General features: G+C 36.8%; 1 protein-coding gene across 20 annotated transcripts in view; it reads right to left on the bottom strand.

Annotated features, from left to right (window-relative positions):
- Positions 1-200: 200 nt before the first annotated feature.
- The window catches only part of WDR20 (WD repeat domain 20), a 51349-nt gene continuing 28560 nt past the window's right edge, over positions 201-22989 (bottom strand). For 2 of the 20 annotated variants that reach the window (XM_075151061.1, XM_075151059.1), the window contains exons 2-4: positions 22615-22797; positions 16277-17554; positions 6644-7265 (exon numbers count right to left, since the gene is read on the bottom strand). In XM_075151061.1, coding sequence (XP_075007162.1) covers positions 7161-7265; positions 16277-17467 — 1296 coding nt within the window. In that variant the 5' untranslated portion in view covers positions 17468-17554; positions 22615-22797 and the 3' untranslated portion in view covers positions 6644-7160. The other 18 variants (XR_012673805.1, XR_012673804.1, XR_012673801.1 and 15 more) reach the window with 18 other exon arrangements.

Here is a 22989-nt window from a genome sequence, read left to right on the forward strand (position 1 = left end):
AATCAGTTAAGATGCAGCTCAAACAATGCAGTAAAACACATGTTAACATAAAGATTTTATAAAAATAGTAGTAATCTAGAATAAAAGTTATGCCCGTTATGCTCTCAGCTCTCCTTCTGAGATTTTATTGTTATGCATTTGTGAAAATAATGATTCTTCTCACTCAATTAGAGGTTTTCCAGTAGGTCGGTTTTTTGTTGTGTTATTTTGGTTGTTCGTCATTTTTTTAAGGATCGGCGTCTCAACACTTGCAGGATTCTGTTGTGACTGCATTGGATCCTACTCCTTGTTCTACCATTCAGCTTCTGGATAACTTTGAGCGTGCCCAAATTCCACATTGTAGCTTTTCAATGTGGGGAAGCTCACAAGACTCAAGTTCTTTATGAATCCTTTGAGACCTACTGCTTAAAAGCACTTGTCCATCTTATGTTTATCTTTGTCTTTTGAAGAAGGTATTATTTTCACATACTGTACTGAGGATCAACATGGCATTTACTAGCAGATTTTTTTAAATGTGAAAATATTAGCAGGCTAAATGTTTGTGGTGCATACCATGAGAGTCATTTTTTGGTATCGATTCAGATTAAACTATCCAAGTTGAGTATCTTGCACCTGCATCATGGCCTATTGTACCTTTGCTCATTTTATTCCATTTCTTCATAGCAAACTTTCAGAATCTCAATAGCAAGAATGGAAAAACGTCCCAGCCCTGGCAAGAATTCTTGTAAAATAAGGCTATAGCACATGAACGAGGCGCTGCAGGGAAACCTGCATTGTTGCTACTAGTCCTAGGTATGCCAGAGGAATAGCAGATTTCTCTTACTAGGATTGAACAAATACATAAGCAGACTTTTAGTGGAGGAAGTGTTCTACACCAGTAGAGTGAGAACATCGTAATAAAGGGAGAATTAAACAGCAGAACATAACGGTATAGCGAATTGCTCTTTCTCATTTTATTGAAACTCATACTGGCTGGCTGCTCTCTTTCCTCCAGTTATAAGCAGAAAATACGCTCCTGACCATGGTATCTCAGAGTGCAGTGGCTGAGTGACTGGCTGAGTTTTACTGCTCTGTTACAGTTAATCACCTCCCCACTTTGTCATGCTTTCATGTTAGCAGCTCACCCTGATAGAACAGATAGTTTCAACAATAAGGCAATCCAGTATTTGTTTGAATACCGAGCATAGATTTATATATATAAAAATATATATATAAAAGAAAGGTGTGATGCTAAGCTTAGGAAATGGAATTCATACTGCAGCTCTACAGGCAACACAGCGTAACAGTAACCTCCGACTTCTTACCTTTGGAACTCCGAGCAAAAGGTGCCATGAGCTTATCCAGTGTTTTTTCCAGAGAGGAAGATGGTGAGTTGCTTGGTGCTAATGTATTTGGAGTTGAGCATGGTGTGCAGCAGTAAAAATGATGGTCTAAAAATAGGTAACATTGTATCTGAGGGAACTTGCTCTCTGCAGTTATTAATTTCTTACGAGATTTTTTTTTTTTTAAAAAAAAAAAAGGACAAATCCTACTACCCACATTAGACTGATCATTCAGACTCAGAGCTCTCTTACCTAGCGTTATACAGTAGGCCAAGGCTCATATTATCAAGAGTATGTTCCTGATGGAGGTGTGTTAATTGTATTGGTAGCTTCCCACAATCTTTTTCTGGAAACCTCAAACCACAGGTGCTGAAGTTTAAATATTTCAACATTTCAACTAAAAAAAAAAAAAATCCCTCAGATCGTGTATGCACAAGATACTTTCCTGTTTTCAAAAATGTTATTGCAACTGTTTGCTTCTATAATTAATATATCAGGTAGGTAATTATTCATACACAAGGGAAATGGTTGTGTTTTTGAAAAAGATGAAGTCAGAATTTTTGGTAAGTTTTAACTTGGAGAGAAAAGGCTATCAGAGTAATATCTTGTATGTTACCAGTAATTCTCTCTCTCGTATTCTGTATCTGAGGCTGTCAGACTGTTAAAATGAAAAAGGCAATTTCACATTCAGCAGATCGTTTTTGCTATGAAAACTGGAAATTTGAAGTGAAAGTCCACATTGGAATGTTTTCTTCATTTATTTTATGCTTTCAAGTGGATCTTACACGGTTTGGCACATACGGTGCTTCGTCGGTATTTAATACCAAGTTCTTTGCCCTTATACTTCTGGAGACAACTTACACTTCTCTGGCTGTTGGATTAGTAGGCAAACTTGAATCTTCCCACCTGCTTTATAATTAAAATACACTCAACTTTACAAACTGGCAAGTATTGTTCCTACCCTCATTCTTCCAGCTAAAATTCCATATTGAGATGATCTGTGTTCCACTCACTTTTAAATTTTTTTTAACATAGTAGGAAAAAGTTATTTATGAAAAGGTGTATCTATAGTAGAAAACTCTAAGTTCATTCCAGGTAAGTTATTAGTATCCCTTTTCTTCCTAAAATGTTTTTTTTCCATATGGAATAAAGGGTGGGATGGGCAATTCAAGCTTCTAGCTGACTGCCTAATAGTAAAGAAGAGGCTGAAAAAAGAAAACCCACGTACACGCCTTGCATGCTGTTTAACTATGATCTGTAGCAGGGACATACTCTGCAAACAGGTATGCGAGTAGCTGCTATTATTACCCTAATGTTGGATACTACGGTCTTTTCCATATACTGATCTTGTGTTTTTCCAGCTGGAGGAAAAAATCTTTTAAAGTTATTACATATTTTCTCAACTGTTTCATTTTGACTCAGACCATATGAAGCACTTACATAAAAGAAGCCTACAGGGAGATAACTACACTAGTTATCAGTGATGAGGTTTATCTGTATTTTAACAGTTAAACCCACTATGTTAATAAAACAAAACTTCTGAACAATAATCCTGCTCAGTTTCAGTATTTTCCCCATTCCTCATATTTTAGAAGAACGTAAGTAGGTAAGAATTGTAAAGTACAGGCTCCATCTTTAATAAAGTAGACAATCTAAGTGCCAGCTTATAAATGTACCTGGCAGTTTTCTACATTACAAGAGTCAGACCTAGTTACAAGTAGCTGCTGCAGTTGTTTCTCCTCAAATTGGCATTCATTTCCTGAAAAAAATTGACTTCTCATGCCTGAAAATGTCTGAAGTTTACTTGCAATTTAAAAAATTCTACCCAGCTTTGTTGTTGGGAGAGCAGGAAGGGCATTAACGTGTGCCCTCAGATACAGCATGTGGCTACTCGGGCAAGTTCCACGCTCCCAGGCCAGTGGCCTCTGTTCCACGCTGCCTGCCTGATGCCCGGCTGCAAGATTCAGCAAAAGCCTAACTGTGAATATTGCCACTCAGGATAAAGGGGAAGACGTGGCGGATACGTCCATCTGCTGTCATTCTGGGGCTTGACACGGAGCAACATCTCTTGGGGGGTTTTTAATCTTTGCAAGAACTATTGAAAAAAATTTAAGCGTCCTGTTGCTGACTGATTAAAAATAACGTGTGTTCAGACACGCAGCATTAAACTATACAAATATATGGATATGTCTATCTCCACAACACTTACCAGTTTAAGAGCGCTGAATTATAAATGAGATGCCTGATTTAAGACAAACAAGCTGTCTCAGAAACGCATCTACTCCAAGATGTTGACCTAATTTTAGATTGCCAACTCAGAAAGTGCGTACATCTACTACTGCTGGATCTTTCACTTCACAACTCCCAAGACAAATATACGGGACTATGTGATTACAAAATCTTTACCCCACAAAGTTGTCTGCCTGCAAGATTTCCGCTGTATGATGTATTTAGAGATAAACCATTAAGAACGAGAACAGAACAATGTTATTTCACTTTCCTAATTGAAATTCAACTATATTAAATATGAACCAATGTTCTAGGTGAGATATTTTTGAAAGGAATTTGTTCTACAAAGTTTAGATGATATTTCCGTACCAAACATTTAATTCAACAAAGGATCGATTACATCAAAAGTGATCGAATTTGAACAGAAAGTAAACAAAAATGCATATTCAAGATATTTTAATATGTATTTTCTGAATTAGAAATATCACTTTCTTAAATGAATGAGAATTTCTAGTGTAATGATCCATTACTCCCCTCCCCCATCACTGAATTACATTATTTATACATATAATACAGAGCCGATTGCAGTTGGAAACAACAATATTAAAATAAATGTTTAATAGATACAAAGGATCTTTTCTCCACAACATAGTTTTTCTGGTGTCTGGACACCAATTTTAAAGTAATTCTCTATTAGCATTAAACTATTTAAGTGCAAAACAATTTTGTTTTAAAAATCTATGATTGCAGCATCCATCTTCCTGAATAACATTTTGAAGCCAGAAAGTAATGACTTTCATTTTCCATGAGTGCATTCCAGGCTGTCTTCTAGCCATCTCTGGTTAAAAAAATCAGTGCAAAATAAACAATGGTGAAGTACTAGTTTAACCATTGAACTTACTTGAATTTAAGAAACATACTTTATTTTACACTATATATAGATCTCTTTTATTTATGTATTTATATAGAGAGATTAAATTACACTGGACTGGAAAAGTATAAAGAAAACCAAAAATGTTACTATTTTTTCCTGCAGCACCAAAGGAAGCTTTTTTTTTTAAAATGAAAACTCTTCCTTGGGTGAGCAGTCTAGCAGTATTAGCTGTAGTAAGAACTCATTACATTATTCCTTTGCAAATTACTATGTGATTCACATAATTCCATGTTTACACTCTGCCACGTTATAATTTGTGATGCTCTTTGCCTGAAGAACAGCTCCTGGTTCCACTGTCATTACTTCTTGTCCTGTGTTCAGAGATTTGCTAGCAGTAGTGTGATGGCTATACTACAGTTCCACTTGGAGAATTGGCCTGGTTTTGGGATGACAATAAACCCTGCAAACAAAGCAGTTTACATTAATCCAGCAAGAGAACCTGACATTAATTTTACAAAGTTCTTAGCCTGAAGCTAAAATGAGTACAATTTATTTTTACCACCACTCGCTTACTTTAGACATCAGCACCTTCTTTCCTACAAAAGAATCTAAGCCACTGTTGTATCAGTCAAGCAGCACACAAAAGAGCTTTCCACAAGTAAGAAATCGTGTGCGTTTATGACACCCGATGAATCTGGTCCCAGCATTTGATTTATCTTCCTTGCCTTTTGAGTCATTGTGAACTGTGAAACTTTAAAAATCATACACCAAAAAAGCGATCAGCATTTTATTAGGGTGGCCACAAACAAACCTACTCCAATATTAACAAGTTTGATACCTAACCTGATACAGGGAAACGCTGAATCTCTTATATGCTATTGAGTATTACAAGCTTTGAATAGAAAAATAGATTATCTAACCAAATATTTATTTTGGTAATTTTAAAAGAGAATGAAACACTGAGCAAGAGTTCAGTAAAGGTTTCCCATTACAATTTAAGCTTGCATTCAGGAAAACTTTTTTACCAGCTCGTTTAACTACATCACTGTTCAAATAAAATGAGACTTACTTCATTTCAGACATAATCCCCCGACTGCACGGCAGCCCTTGCCAGTCAGAGGCTACTGTTCCGGATTAAGGCAACTATACCTTACAGATGGATATTAATGGAGAGACTCCTTTTCAGATTTATGTATAGTAGCCCCTTTTTAATCATTCACATAAAAGTAGCTGTATATCAGACTTATTTAGGAAAAGCTTAATATCAAAATACAATTTAGTCTTCTTGTAAGGTCATTATTTAGTTATAACAAGTGCCAGCAGGCTGAGGAGCACAATGGCAGCTAAGCTGGAAGCACACCGATGAGTATCACTGTGCAACTCCTAAACCAGCTCAGGTTCTTACCTCAAAATTAAGATCCTGTGACTCAGATCCATCAAACTAGACAAGCTCAGGCAGCAGTTAGCGCACAATCTAGAATTAGGTCACATCTTCAGAATCTACAGGAGCTCTTTCTTGCTTGGATCCAAGAACTGGAAGGTCATGACTGATGGAAGAAAACCCTGACCGCAGACAGAGGAGGCAGAAGGAGGGCCGGACTGGCTGGATTCAAGTCATCAGGTTTCTACTAAAACCATAGCCCGCCCTTTTAAAAACCATCTAATCTACCAGTTCAGACACATTATGAATCTGGATACATTTGTAGGATTTATAGCAGGCAGTGCATGTGCATGCATGTGTGTATATACACGTGCACACCTTTTATATTACATTTATATATAATAAATTATGTGGTGCCCTCCATAGATCACACCTGCAGGAACGAACACTTCATTTTTACTTGTTTAGGTAGTGGATATCTGATTCAAACACTGTTGAGGTAGACTGAAGTGGGTTGGTCTTTAAATTTGATGGACATTCAGGATGTGCAAAGATACTGCATATTTCATGAGAAGAGAACAAAAAGTTTCCTAGTTATTAGTTAAGGAATAGATGGTGAAAAAAGGCAGAATTTTAGAGCAAACAACTGAAGCACTTCTGAAAATTTTTACCAAGAAAGTTTTGTTCGAAAGTGATGAAGATGAATCAGAACTCTACAGTTCATTACCGAAGCATTCTTCAGAAGTCTATTAAATCCAGCAGCAACTGGAAGGCCTTCCTTGCCAGAAGATTACATCCATTAAGCAACTTTCAAGTACCCTGGAAAAAGACGTCCAAAGGTATTATTTTCAGTCTTTAACAATCAGTGATCCAAACTGTTCATATGCAAATACATGCTTTATAAGCACATAGAATGTACTAGGGATGGCATAATACGAAGCCTTTTTCAACAGGCTCATAACCATGCTATACAGACGAAGAGAAATAAGCTCTATTCTAGTATCATATTTACACTGTAATGCAACCAATTATTGAGAAACAAAATAAAGTCTCATTCATTTTCCTACAACTCCTCTAGAAACAAGCGGCACATACTGAAATTCAGCGTGGTGCCTTGTTCCCCACGAACTACCAGACAGTCTGGAATTCAAGTTCCAAGACGAGGAACTTGAGTCACTCAGTTCTGGTTTCATCTCCCAGGCCGTGAACACTCCCTGCTTGAAAGAGCAGAAGTGCAGTGCAGGTGGCTCTGAGTAAGTAAATACAAGGAACTCCGTACATTTCAATCCTTGCTCTGAATTAATTCTGCAACTCTGAGCAGGCAAACCAGAGGAACACCAAAGTGGAACGAATCTCAAGACCGATAACCTTGTGCTTCTGCAGACAGACGTTTCAAGAACTTCGCAAGTACTGCCTTAAAACTTGACCAGGCTACGATGGCATTTCCAGAACTTCGCTTCTGTGACAGAGATTAGGAATTTAGTGAGTTCTTCTAAGTACTTAATTTCAGAAGATGTCTTAGACCTTAGATGCTCATACAAGAAAAGCAAGAATAGGAATTTGGCTTTTAGGCATGGAAGTCTTACGAAAGTGGTGAGTGTTCTCGGTGGATCCCGAGTAACAAAAAAGATTATATAGAATTTTGCCATTATATCAGAGCCTTTCAAGCAAGGCCATTTAAGAAGTTATGTTGGGTGTAACATAGGAAGTTTTAGAAAGCCACCTTAGAAAAGCAAGGGAGGGCTCAAAAAAAGTTACAATTTTGATACAAAAGTTACCCTATAAGAGTCCAATCTGTAATACAAAGGGTGTGAGACTAGAATATTTGTAATCGCATTCTCTGGGAATAATACGATGGATAAGGTTATAAAAAACCATAGAAAGCTCCTGCCTATAAAGAAAGAATAAATTAGACCACAGTGCTTTTTGTGATTAAACCACCCAGCCTAGTTAACCAGGTGGTAAAAGACGGAGCAAAAGCTGCAGCAACTTATTAGTGCAGCAGCAAAGCTGCACAGTTTAATAGCTGTGACAGAAAACACAGAAGAATTGAGATGCGACAACTGCAGATCTGCCGTGCGGTACAGTGCATCAGCTTAAAGTTTAAGAACAAACAGATCATACTGAGCAAGCAGCAGAAGCAAATTAAGAGACTGTTCAAAAAAGTTTTTAAAATAAATGTAGTCTTTTATTAGTAGTATTATTTTGTCAGCATGTGGGTCTAGCAGGGGGTGGGAAAAGGAACAGTTATGAGACCCAAGTCAGGAATTTGATAAAACAATCTTCATCACAACCTCAGAGAGGGTCCTCCAAGTGCGTGCTGCATCATCTGCCATCTTACCAGAATACAGCTGAAATGTGCTGCTTTCACAGCGGACAGTGTCATTTTTCTTATGTCCATTAGCAATGTGAGAGTATTGAACACAAACTGTTCCAGCACTAGTTGCTAGGGCTATTCCATGTTTATCTATGCATTCTCTTGACTTCCCAAAACACACAGGGCTTTGCTATTTGGTAAAAATAGGCTTGCATGGGTAGGAATGAAAAGCCGTAACAAATACGATCAGTAAGGTCATTTCCACCCAAGGTTCATGGCACTCATAGCTGTGGTCTGTTCAGAAAGACCTGCAGCAGTGTTAAGACTAACCCTCCTCACGATTCATGAGATTGCAGGAGGGGTTATTTTTAAAAAAAATTCCACATAGGCTCCAGCCAAGTTTGTTTTTTTTCCCAAGGATATGAAACACAAGGTTTCACAACAGAAATGAATTCTATGAGAGACCAGCACGTAATTGCTGTATTTAAAAAAAAAAAAAAAAAAGAAATCAGAAAGATACTACAAAGTAGAAAAAAAGTAATCAGTAACTACTGAGTTAATATTTTTTTCATGTAAATTAGAACGGGATTAATTGGAGCCAAAGATGCAATCATATGTAGTTTCACTAATCTAGATAATAAACTGCAAGTTTGGACACATGAGCAGGACATGGGAAGTGAATGTCTGTGTGCTACTTCACAACGCTCTGGGCACACGCTCAGCCTTCGCCCTGGACAAGCGCGCGCTCCTGCAGTAACAGCTCAGCTGACTCTCGGTAACTTGCTGGTGTCGGAACTCTGCACCTCTTTCCTACTTTCTGTTTTGAAATTGAAAGGTAGAAAAAACAAAGCAAAGGATCCAATGTAACAACCAACCAATGTAAAAAAAAAAAAAAAGCCAAACCCAAACCAAAAACCCCTTTTGGGCATATATAGTTTCATTGGTCTCATAGCACACTTCACTAATGCAATTAAACCAATTTTAAAAAATGGCTCAATTAATGAATGCCCATACAAAAATGGCATTGATTTGTTAAACCCTTTCTGCTATTGCCAGTATATGAAATAATCAGAATTTATTATTTGAAGAATTTTCCCTGGGTAGTTTATTCTTGTCCAGAACTGTGGTATTCCTGGAGTAATTTGAAAAAGTAATTTGGAATGAGACCTTTGCTAGAGAAAAGAGCCCACAGTCCAATACAGTATTGGAGCAATAATAACATGCCAAAACGGAATGAGATTTTTCACATTTGTTTAAAATTCTGTAGTCAAATCAGCTGAATTGGTTTTAAGATTTGCACAAACAAAATCTCCCAACAGCTTCTTATCCAAATGAATCAGCATTTATTAGCATAAATCTCTGAACTGCATATACTCACTAAGTCAGCTATTAATCTCTAATGGAGTCATAAAATTGATTAACTGAGAATGTTCAAGGAAGCACATGCTGAACATTCACATAACATACTACAGAGAAATATTTCGTATGGGATTAGGGGGATACAATAAAGCTGATACTTATCTTTACACAGTCTATATGTTCACTAAACAGAGTTTTAAATATATTATTTGTCTTCTGTTTGCTTCTTTTTTCCCTTTGTTCTAGTAGTGTTACAGAAAAGTATAAATGCTTAAACGATTTGACACCACATCTTGTACAAGCACGTAGAAGCATCAAGGAGATTTCACTCGCAACTTCTCTTCTGTGTGCATAAAGGAGTTTTTCTCCTAACAGAGGTGTATCACCATTTTACTCATTATCAACAAAAAGAAAAGTCAAATCTGCTAAAAAAACCAGCAGACTAAGACTAACTAAAAATCTGCCTAGTGGTATTAGGCAAGATTACTTCAAGACTAGTATATGATTGGCAAATGGAAGATACGCGTGTTCAAGAGAAAAAAAAATTAAGATGCAACTACTTGTGTGCTGGGAAAAGCACAGAAGTCCTTTGCCAGCAGAAATCTGATTTGGCTCAAGAAATAGGACCTTAAGCTTCATTTAGGTAGTAAGGGCTCACATGCTTAGGAACGGTTGTTTCTCTAGCTTCCTCAAACTACAAAAGTCTGGAAGGTTTAAAATTTTCAGATAGAAAATAATGAAATTGAGATAAACCAGGGAAAACCTCAGGGAAAAACATATGACTTAAGGCAACCCCATTTGGGTTAGTTGTAAAAGAAGCGTGATCTTAGCAGGAGAAGAAATGAATGAAATGAATTTGATAAGGTTGATCAGCACCTACCTAAAATTCCAACTTCAAAAACCAGAAAATAATGTGATCATGCAAGTTATTTCCTTGAGAAGTTTGTGCAACATTATTCAATAAAGACAAGCAAGACAACATTTTCATGTTCCAAGACATCTTTTGCCAAAGTATCTTCTATGATCACAAAACTCGTGGAAGTTGGATTTGTTTCATGCTCACGCTGACTGTTGAGAAACTGGTTTGACCAAACAGTTCTTGCATCATTTGATGTAACTGGATGTTACCACAAGCTTTCAGGACAGATTTAATTTTGTTCCTCCACTGGCATCTGTTCTTAAATATACATATGTGTTATATATATAGACCACCATAGTGGTCAATCAGTATCTTCTGAAGTACCAGAAAGTTCTCAAGTTCATATAAGATGATCTCCTCAGCTTTAGTCTACAGAGTATTTTCGCCCAAGAGACAGAGACCTACCTCAGTTAGACTGGGCCCAAAGTAACTAACTTTTTCACTGAAATTTCTCAAAAGTGCCTTTGAAACACTTTAGTAAATATCATTTGTTTGGCTCCTTCATCGGTTAACACGGAACCATTGCTGCAAGGGTGCTGCAATCCTTAGTCCACTCAAATGGAAGGGCAACGTCTTAAGTCTTTGCCTAAATTGGTTCCAAGAAATTTTGCACCCAAAGTTTTAGACTAGTTTAGTTCTAGTTCAGGCAAGTTTAGTTCTAGACTAGCCACGGTTTCTCCAGATCTGAATGAGCCATATCCTCAGGGCTGTAAATTCAGCATTCATTAGGTAAATGTCAAGACCTAAAGGTGGAATAAAGAACATACCCTGCACCAATGTCTATAGAGGAAAGAGCTCCTGTAGAGTCCTAGAAGGAACGACAACGCTCTGCCCCAGCTCCTATTTGACAGGTAGGCAGAGAGAATCTAGATACATCTGTGTCCGTGTTTTACTGAATCTGAGTTTAAACAAGTTTGATAAGTGGTTTGATAAGTATTCTATTTCATATTACTCTACTCCTAAAAAAAAAAAAGTTTCATGAGACATGACCTTATCAGTAAGATTTAAACATCAAAACGTATACATCGTCTTGAGATGAAGTGAAACATTTACTCAGAGCAGGTTACAGGATGCGATCAACTTCTTACTTTAAAATATGGCAAGTTAACAGCTTTCATTGTGGCCATTTGTTCAGCACAGTGTGATAGCGTAAGACCACCTAAGGACTGCAAGATAAATTAAAACTCAAATGTGGAAAGGACTATTGAAAGTTATCTACATTTACAGTTCAATCACACATTTTTATTTAACATCAGTATACAGAGGACAACCCCAGCAAGTTATTTTGTAATGTCAAGTATTTAGTAAAGTTCTTCAGCTGTAACAGTGACAACAGAACAGCTAAAAATAAGCAGTATGAAACAAACATGGTCTTCTTAAAATTATAAATATACCAACAATACTTCTTAAAGCTTAATTATTGCAACAGTTAAATTAACAATAGTTCATGTTAGAAAGGCTCTATGAAATTTATTCAAGTTGTCAAGAAATTAGATGGAAGTGTAAAAAGGAAATACATATGAATTTTACTTTTGATTTTCACTAAAGGTAGTCAATACAATTTTGTACAGTATCACCTAACATGTCAATCTTTAACAAACTCCAGTATACAGAATTCATAAAATGCAGAAAAAATATTGTTTAATCTTTACATGTAAATCGACAGTAAATTAACTGACACAAATTTTATTATTGTAACATAAGCAGGCCAGCATTTTAAATATTAATTTAGTAGCTTTATGTTGTTAAAGGGGCAGACATATACAGTTATTCCAAGTACATAATCAAATTTTAAGAGGTGATAATTCAGAACATGGGTTTTCTGAAAAGTGTTTAGTAAAAGTCATGTTATTTCCTAATCCAGACATCCTCATCATAAAGCCTTTACAGGGTTATGATCTCTCCTGGCTTTACTGGAGCCACTAGTCACACCTTCTCACACACGCACACGCGCAAACACACATACCTTGCTATAAATATCACACCAGTGTACTAGGTTTAAAGTCACCCTGCTAATGCGGGTATGCTATGTGCAACTTTGCTATTATGCACATTACAGAAAGCTTCAAATTTCAGCATGGTAACCTGAAGTCATATAGCTGTGTTTCAGTTTTACTATAATCATCCCTGAAGTTTATACAGATACCGTATCACGTTAAAAGAAATCTATTTGATAGTACTTAAATACCAGCAATTGAACTTCAATTGTAATGATGAAATGCTCCTTTCCATTGAGGAAGAATTAGTATGTATAGCTGCTCATCTCACTCAAATATAGTACATGAATGTTTAAGTACTTTCACTAAAACCGAAGTCATACTAAAACATGATACTGTACTACAATTGTAGTTAACTAGAAAATTCAAGGATGTTATAATTTAAGTCTAAGTTTTCCTGTACAATAAGTCAAATAAATAAATTCCATGTGCATTTGTTTTACAAAATGGTAGCATGTTTATCTTGCTAGGTTATACACTGCCATTTCACCTGTTCATGCTTCTGGCCAATCTTACCTTGAGCTTTCTTACAAAGGAAACAACTAATCAGCAACTTTTACTTAGATAAAATGGAGTAATTGTACAAGACGGTGAATAGTTAATTCTAAAGTCAAACACAGAAATCATATAGTTTCTCTGACCACTAAGTTCAGAAAACTTGTTTTGCATATCCAGGTACCACTTTGGTTTTTGGGGGGTTTTGTTGGGTTGTTTGGGGTTTTTTTGTTTTGTTTTCAATTGTTTCTGCAGGTCCTGTAATTCAGTTTGAAGTAGCTATAAAGATAACACGTGAAGTTTACCTTGGTTCCTTTAAAATTCTTCTACTTTTTCAGATTAATACAACAGTTCTATAGTGCCATTTAAGTTTCCCATCAGGGACTAGGAAAGACAGGCGGGGAGAGGAGACAGCTAACTGTCACCATGTCGAGAAGAAAGTTCATACTCTTGCTAAGGCAACCTATTTTTCTCACCACCCTGAATCTTTTTCCTTGGAAACAGGCTAACAAAAAGTGAGAGTAAAAAATTGAAACTAATGAATCCTGAGCCTCATTCAACTTGTTTTTTACTGAATTCTGCCATTCACTTGACCTCACTCTGATTGGGAGTTAGTACAACAGTTCTGGAAGTGCAATGCAAGAACGGTACTTCCAGTGAGGAAGCTCAAGGTATGATTATGTATACACTGAAGTAGTAATTTGGAAAGTTTATAAACAGTCAGGACACTATAGGCACTGTACAGCCTATCAGCTATCATAAGGATCACGGCTGAAGAGACATTTCTGGATTTTTTTTCCCCACTAAGGGCAGCACCAGCCCAACCAGAAAAATGAAGAGAATTTGTCATACACTGTCCAATTATCCAGCGCGTCTTTTGATAGCTATTAAAAAAGAAGAGGGAAAGGTAGCACTGGCTCAGTGGCAATTACATTAGACACTGCAAGCCTGCTTCAGTTTTCCATCCAATTCTTTCTTTAGGCTGGCAGTGGCATGAATTTAGTGACGGCCTTTTGAGGCAATGATGGAAGAAGCAGCAAGATTCAGAGGCTTTCACTCTAGAGGTGGCAGACAAAAACGTGATGGAGTTTTAAGATCACTTGGGGACCCATATGTCAAAAGGAAGACTAGAAATAGCAGCTTTAAACCCCAGAGTAATGGGACAGCCTAGGATAAAACAGCTGGCGAAACAGAAGTGAATGGTATATAACCCAGTAAGAAAGACATTACCATGAGTGTTTTAATCTTTGACAATTTTCATTAAATAAAATTATTAAGTGCTTTCCTATAAACAAAAAGGATGCCCATAACGTCCTTCTGGCACAAATATTTTCCTATCAAAGCCCTGTAAACATGCCACCAAAATTTAGTTTTTACCAGCAGAGTGAGCTCACTAGAAATGCAAGTGAAATCAGAAAAACAAATTTCATTTGAAAATTTCTAAGTAAATACTTCCTAAACAATATGGCATTTACATCAGTGTGCAATATATTAATTTTGAAAGTGATAACTTCAGCATGAAAATTACTTACCTGTAATTAAAGTTTTCCATATTGGCCAATACATAAATCCTGATTTTTTGGTACTGCATACTTTATCTCTGAAATATTTGAAATGCCATATTCCAAATCAAAGTCAATACATAAAAATATTTAAGTTATACCCAGTCTAACAAAACCCACCTCAGCCACTGAAAATAAATTTAACAGTGTAGTGTTTAGTAGTACACAAAGGAGTTTCAGAACAAAAAGAAAATATACGTTGCAATAGAAATCTGAGGCACTGCTGTACATGTATAAAGTTAATTCATAAGACATTTGAATTGCACTGAGTCACAAAAGTGATAACTGCTTTAGTATTTTAAAATGTTTGTCCTAAATGAAATAGTTTAGTGTTTTTGGGGGTGGTTTTTTTGGATTTTTTGTTTTGTTTTGTTTTTAAATTAATGCTGGATCTGTAGTTTTTAGGCAAAAAATACTTTTAGGTAACACCCTCCTCCCTTCTCCCCAGAAAAGGGTTTACAATTTTTAGTTTTAGATTCAACCTTTAGAGATGCATTAAGATGCAGAGTGGACAATAGCTCTATACACATACCTATGTTGTGACAAATTTGATAACATCTCAAAGAAACTTACATTATACAGACAGTTTTAAGAAAAATTATTAAGTTTTACTTAAAAGGTTATAGCAATGAAGATGTGGTATATAAATATATACAGTACCGCCACTTCAAAAGTCAGATTTATGAACCAAATCGTTAAAACCTAATGAACACCAGATTTTCATTTAGGTTGCCCAACGTGGCAATATTCAGGTACTACCAGATTATTTCTTTTTCTTCAGATGATAACCTACATCCCCTTTCAGAATTTTTCACAAAAATAATGGTCCTTTTTTGTGAGATCAACTCTGATAATGTTTTCATAGATGTATTCCTTTAAAATGTTGCTGGCAAACAAAGCTATTGTAGCACAAAGTACTTTTTAATAAAATAATCACCACATTTAGCTTCATTCAAAATTTAGCTTGCTATACATTGGACAGAAGAAAAATAAAGTTTTATCTGTGTTCAAGTGCATTAACAACAAGAGTTAAAACTAGTAATATATTTTAATGAAGGTTCAACTGATAGAACAGGTGCCATCAAAAAGCACGAGCTTGTCGATGATCGAATTGCCTAACAAAACTGACAGTAACATAACACTGAAACTACTTAGAGAAAGCTTGCATGATTTTCCCTAACTTAACAAATACATAAATCAAAAATTAGAGTTACTTGATAATACTGATTCACGATTTCAAGAGCATAAACTACAGTCAGTAAAGGGCTCACAAATCTGTGCATAAAATGGCTGACATTTTAATAAGAAGTGGTTTTACATTAATGGCAGGCCACCACAGAAAAGTATGGAGGAACAAAACACTTTGGTTTTAATTTTTTCAGAGGCTTACATTTCTCATTAGACTTAAAAGCAGCAGCTTTTCATAAGCTACTCTCATGGGGAGTGCTGTATTTTGTAGAAAACATTAGAAGGATTATAATTATTTTAGTGATTGACAGGTTTTACTTCAATTTTTACATAAATAGCTTTCACCATATTGTGGTTATGCTTAAGTATAAGAACACTGATCAATAGTTTAAATGCACAGTATTTATTTCTTCTGCTGGAAGGCAACTATACTTAATAATTGTATCCAAGACACTTCAAATCATTCAGAAATATGGCATGCAGTATCCAAAAGTATGGCTCTGAGGATTTTTTTTTTTTTTTTTTTTACATTAAGCATAAAGAAATTTTATATTCAACATTCATTTATATTTCAAGAAAACTACCTATTCAGAGTTCTAGTTCTTTGATGCAGCATTAAGGATTAAAACTTACCACTTTACCAGGCCTTGCCCATGTGCAAATAAATCCCTCCTGACAAGCAGTGACTATACAGTCTTCAAGAAAAATTAACACAGTCAGTCTTTCATGTGCTATCTTTTTACAGATAAGAGGCTCTAACAAGGGAACATCTTCCATTCGGGGACAGAGAGGTGTTCCCAAAGTTTTAGCTGGGTCCGTTTTGGTTTTAGTAACTAGGTTCAGTTTGTCACTGCTCTTGCTAGATATATGTCCCATGCTATGATTTCTCTTGTGATCTTTTTCATGGTGTCTTTCCTTCCGATCGTGTAGCGATAAGGTTGCAAATTTACTAACGCCAGAAGCAATGGCACCATCCATGACACTGCTTTTACTGCCAGCATTTGAGACTGCAGAGTGTGGAAGGCTGTTTGACCGTGGAAGAGGAGGGGGTACTGAGTTTCCAGGTGTTGTGATACTGTTTCCATTACTTCCTGGGTTAGTTCCACCACTTCCAGCAGGTGGACTTGTGGCATTCATGACATTCGTATGTGTCCTTGCTCTTGAGAGAGGTTGGTGGGGGAAGAGGATATCTTCTGTAAGATCCCACAAACAGAGCTGTGTGTCCTGGCCTACTGAACCAAACCTATACGTAACACTTACTGGACGACTGTCTGTAGAGTTCCTTTTGGATAGCCTAGATTGTGTACTATTTGCTCGATCTCTGCCAAAATGAAGGTCTTGGAAATCCTCATCACTTCCGCTAAATTCCATCGGGTCACTCTCTTCTACACTAGTGGTATACGGATCAAATGCAACAACACTGACCCACGATTTATGTCCGTGGCCTCTTGCTATTACTCGACAGTCCACGAAAGACCAAACTGTTACCAAGTCATCCTCTCCACCTGTTACTATGTATTTCCCATCGGGACTCCAACACACACACAGCAGTCCACCAAAGTAGCTTTTCATTGTACCATGCAATTCCACTGAATCAAAGTTAAACACACGAAGAAAGCCATCCTGGCTCACACACGCCAAGAACTTCCCATCTGGGGAAAAGGCAAATTCATTCAGGGCACCCTCACCTACTGTCCATTTAAGCAGAGGGTTTCTTGTGGATTTACTCTTGCACGTGTGAACTGCAAAACTTTCTCCTTGTTTAAGTAGCTGGTAGTGCGGGGCTGTGGTACCACAAGTGTGCTCCACGTTATACAAGTACATATTGCCACTGGAATGAGCTACTAGGAAAAGGCTTTCCGAACCTGGTACCCATTTTACACAGGTTACTCTGGACTTGTCTATTAGTCTCTGTGAAAACACAAAGAAGATACACATCAGAAAGTCTGAAAATTAAAGTTTTAATGATTAACTGTAAATCTGAGCTTTCGGGGGGGATGGGGAACAATATTTAACCAAAGTGAACTCAACTTTCTAGAAAGAAAGCTATCTTACTGTATTTGCAAAAACTTATCATCTTATCAGGCAGTAAAGAGGAAATTATTTTTAGACAAGGTGCTACCAAAGGTTATTATTATGGTCCAGTCACATTCCACAAAGAACATACTTCAATCAAGCCAACCTGTTGTTATGAATCTAAAGGCAGTGTTCTTAGGTTTATTTTTCACTGTGTAGGTTGAAGTGCATGAAAAGGAAACAATCAAGAAAACACAAAATGAGCTAAAGGGAAAAAAGGCAGTTACTCCTCTGTACTACATACCAAACAGGTTACAAATCAACAACAGTAAATTTAGACTCTGGTTTTATCTGAAATCACAAATAAAATCCATCCTCTGAAAGAAGAAAGAGAGGCTTTAGGAGCCTTTACCAGCTTTTACTGATTCAGGGAGCAAAAGCTACATACACAGTGACCCTGTTATCATGTGGCTGGAAAGTTAGTAGTTAAATGCACGTGGTTCAGTGAATTCAGAAGGCAGCGCATACTCCTCACCTCGGAATCCTCATCCTCCAATTACTTTTCATTCATTAGCCAAGGACCTGTCAATACTCTCAGATACCACCTAATTAAGAAGTTTTCTTTAAAGAAAAACATTTTAATAGAGTCCATCATTGCAAAAGAATGAACACACACATTAAACAAATATTCCTGATCATAATGTCTTCAATGCTGTAAGAAAGGAGAGAGAAAATTTGACTCCTTAAGTTGCCAGTGTAGTTCTGGTGGACTTTTAAAACTTACCAAGTCGTCCATGGCATCACTCAACTGCAACTTGGAGACAAGTAATTCTTTATATGCACATTCAAGATTTGTATTTGACATAGATTGATTATAGGCTGAAAGAAGAGCTGAGCTACACAAAAGGCAAGAATGCAAATACAAAGAGCCTAAGGAAATACCAGAACAAGTCACAAAAGCGTTAAAACCCAAAAGAAATTAAAAAATCCCCCAAAAAAACCTTGCTATGCTGTTTATCACAAACAAAAAACCAAACTAATGGATAATATATTGACTGTTACCCATTCTGGGACTGTAACTATCACTGGAAAGCAGAACCTGGTCATTTTAGATTATACTTTTGCATATACTTTTGCTGCTGTCAACCTCAGTGTAAGTCTCTCGTCTGTAATTTCTCACTATATAATTTGTCATTTTGTACTTGAGAGCTGAGAGACATAACTTCATCTGGGAAATTTTCCTCAAATGTTATAGCTTTAAAATAACATATTCTCAGCTTCTGTTGCGATATTTTAAACAGTTTGTCATGTGTTCATTGACATATATCATTCATGTCTCAGTAATGATGATATCAGAAATATTAGACAGAAAGTTACCTGGTACACACCAAGAGAATATGTTCAGGGAACATGAGCCCAGCTGGCTTGCTATAGGCAATAGTCTTCTCCTTAGGAAACTATCGCTAATAGGCAACAAAGCAAAATTTCTTGCTCTCCTCTACTAGAGCAGCTCAACCTGACATTAAACCTCTACTCATAAGAACAGTTGCTCAACTTTTATACTAGAAATGGCATGTTAAGTCCATAATCATGTTGGGCTGCACAATCTTAAATATTGCACGGAAATCCTGCAAACCTGATCTTTACCTCAAGGAGGTGATGAACAAAACAGAAGATTGCAATCTGCAATGAGAACAGATTAGCTCGAAGAGTCAAGATGCAGAGAGACTTTAAGCTGATATGTAGCAAATGACTACAACTCATCTCCTTCTAAACCAGCAGAGCTTTAAATTCAGCAGGAAGATTAAAAACTCTGAAGTTACAACTTTCTGAAGTCTTAAAAGCTTTCAACTGGGCTCACACACTTCTGCAGCACAACAGAACAAGACCTGAAGTCAGTATGACTGGCAGATGCATTACAAGAATAGACTGAATGCAGTATCAAGCAAATCAGTGGAGTAGCTGGGATAAGGAGCTTATGTTCAGTTTGGTGGAAGAATAGTAAGTGAAGGAACTTCAGTCACCAGTCAGGAAGACAAGCCAAGTAAGATTATCTTGGTAGCCATGTTTTGAACAAGCTTGAAGGGTCAAAATCATAGGCATAGGCCACAAAGGAGTGAAAAAACTGAGGCAATCAAGGAATATACATTAAGGTCTGACAAAGAGCTTTAGCAACACAGGTGTAGGAAAAGTTTATTAGGAAAAAAAATGCAGCTTAAGGCTTTAGTTTAAATAAAAAAAAATTTAAAAATTAAGATGAAAGAAACATAATTCAATTGGCTAGCTTGAGAATAACCAACTATCACCTGGAAACAACTGAATCTGTGAGGTATACTTGGTTGGGTTTGGGAATAAGAAAATACCACTAATTTAAATCTGACACAGCTAGAAGGAATACCACTGTTGATACAGATTGATTTAGGTAGGCAGCCGCAAGCTGCATAGTATCACTCACCTCAGCCTTTCAAGTCCCTATTGTCTTCTACATCAATAGAATTTAAAAAAAAAAAAAAAGGAAGAGTAACAAGTTAGACTGCATTAAAGCTATTGCATTTTAAGTTCAACATAAGCTTCCGTGTCATAACAGGTTAAGTTATTTTACATATCACATACAATTAAGTGCTATCTTGATTACTTTATCACAGGTGACAGTCAAAACAGAGCTTTGGGCTACCTGAATCACGGAATTACCAAAAGGACAGGTGCTGAATTCTATTACCTCTAGCACAAGTGCTAAATCTGTCGAAAGATGTAAACACTCATTTAGACCACCTTCTGCCTATAAAGACATGTTTATTCTCGAACACTATCTAAACTCTAAATATACTCAAAATCCAACAGGAACCTTCATCTTGAAGCAAACGAACTGGCTCAAACATCAATGCTCACTGATGTTTCTCTAAAATGGCTTTTAGACACAAGCCAGAACTTCCAAACACGTCCAGGGCAAACTTCAATACTGTAATTGACAGATTAAAAAAATATATAAAAGTTTTAGAATTGTTGTAACTGCAGATAAGATCAGTGCAGGAAACAAGAATTTGTCATTTAACTCTAGCCTACTGTGTGCGTAGTTTTGGTAGCACTGAGCAAATCCTTGTGTTAACTTCGCAGAAAATAGATCATCTCATTTAATTTCCACCAAACTGTCAAATGATGTATTCCCACCGCAGTGAAGTAACGCTGGTTATAGGACAGAGAAAAGACAATACTGTCTAATGAAAAGTGGCTTCAGTGCTTCCATCATTTGTGGACTACCACAAGAACTATTCAGCCTGCAACACAGCTTTACACTGTAGACACTAGAGAGTAAACAGCATCAAGGCATGTAAACATGCATTGCGCCTTTATAAAGTATTCCAGCAGAAGTTTTTTTCAAAGCAACTACAGTTCAGCTACAAGAGTAGGAACTGCTCTGTGAGAGGAAACTCTAGCTGTTTATAGTATTTCTACTGCGATTTGTAATACTTACACTATCATCATACAAGATTAAATCAGAGCTGTACTTACACAAGTAACTTGTTCACATCCAGACTAACACTCCCAGTGGTAAAGTTGCAGCAATGACAAAGTTTGGGATTTTTTGGTTTGAGGTGGGTTGTGGTTTTTTGGAGGTGGCAGTAGTGCAGAGCGAAGCGTGTTAGGTCAATGCTAAAATGAACATTTCAACTACTTATACAGAGGTTTCTACCAGAGTACTCCATGCAACATTAAGAGATTCTCCAGCACTGTTTCCCACTCAACACAAGCAGAGAGACAGAGCAGGTGGGAAAAGGCTAGATAAGAAGAAAAACACCCCTCTTCTGATCTAGATGTAGCTACTTTTAGAAAGCTGAGGAGGAATTAGACAGTTCTAATTATAAAACATCCCCATTGAGAACAATACTTCAATCTTCTTTGCACAAAGACAGAGCAAGGCAACACATCCCTTTGGGGTGGGAAAGATATGCTTGCTCAGTTTGAAAGCTGAGCAAGGCTTAACTTCATCTGCAGAGAGAGGGAGGGAGGGAGGGAGGGGAGGAGAGAGAGACCTGCAGAGCTCAGGGGGAGAGAGAGAAACCTGCAAAGCTCTTTGCTATTACCCCCCCTACAATTCACCTGCAGCTGGATTATAACACAAAAAGGAGCAAAAAACCATGCCCAAAAGAAACCAACCATATCCCCCAAACCACCCAAATTCCCATAGCTTATCCTCTGCAGAAAACGCTGTCAAAAGTTGTACCGGTTACCAGATTTCTTTCCTTGTTAGCATCCAGACGCTTACTTTTCTAAGAATGCCAATACTACCAGATAATCAGAGCCAGCGGTCTTGTAACTTGGCATTAGACCGCCCCATAGTACTCCCTTCTATCTTTCCTTATTACACAGCAGAAGAAAAAGCAGATAGAGAATTTCTTTCAGGAACATCACATAGCCAAGACCTCATAAGCCTTCAGCTTTTTCTATGCAGCATTCAGCTTGATATCCTAGACTTCCCCAAGCAAGCCTTTGGGAATTCTTGATACAGACAGTTTCTGCTGTACAACCTGACCATAAAAATTGGTATTTTTACCTTATTTAATATTTTGACCATAATATATTAGTTAAATAGGGGCCTAAATGTTTTCTTCTTCATTCGGAACCAGAAGCCTCAGAAACAACTGACTGCAGAGCACATGCAGCAACATTTAGATTTGTAGACCTTTTTCCATCAGTTAACTGTCATTAACTCTAGTTACAATATTACCCAAACTAGAAAGACCTAATTTTTAATCTTTAATTTTTAACCCCAAAAGATGAATAACATGAATAACATTTTTGTTTAGGTATTCCAAGCCAATGAAACAGCTGAAAAACAAAGGTAGTGACTGAATGATAAGCTACATAGGCAAATGGAGCCACCTACAGAACTTTGAGAATCTAGGATCTTTAATCACAAATACATTGCATGCAACGATGTTAAGATTTCAACTTACTTCTTCATTAAATAATTTGCTAGTTTCTTTTTTAATGGGGTCTATAAGTTGGACCTGGCCTGCAGAGAAGCCAACTAGAAGAGATACACTTTCTGCTGTGGCTGTTAAGTGATTGAAGTCATGGCATGTAGGTTGTGTTCCTTTGTATATCCTTTTGTCTATTGGTTTACTCAAGTCCGCAGCCTGCAAAGAGAGCAAACAGAATTAAGACAGTTTATCACTATGTGTGCATATAACCAGTTCTATTTGCAAATAACGTTTATACTAAGCAACAATTTATGCAGTCACAAAACCCTACTTTAAAAAGCAGCTTTGTATTTATTAAAGACATCCAAGATGTTGTCAAAAGGTTTATCTTCTCATATAATGCAATAC

The sequence above is a fragment of the Calonectris borealis genome, chromosome 5, assembly GCF_964195595.1.
Source record: "Calonectris borealis chromosome 5, bCalBor7.hap1.2, whole genome shotgun sequence".
Taxonomy (NCBI): domain Eukaryota; kingdom Metazoa; phylum Chordata; class Aves; order Procellariiformes; family Procellariidae; genus Calonectris; species Calonectris borealis.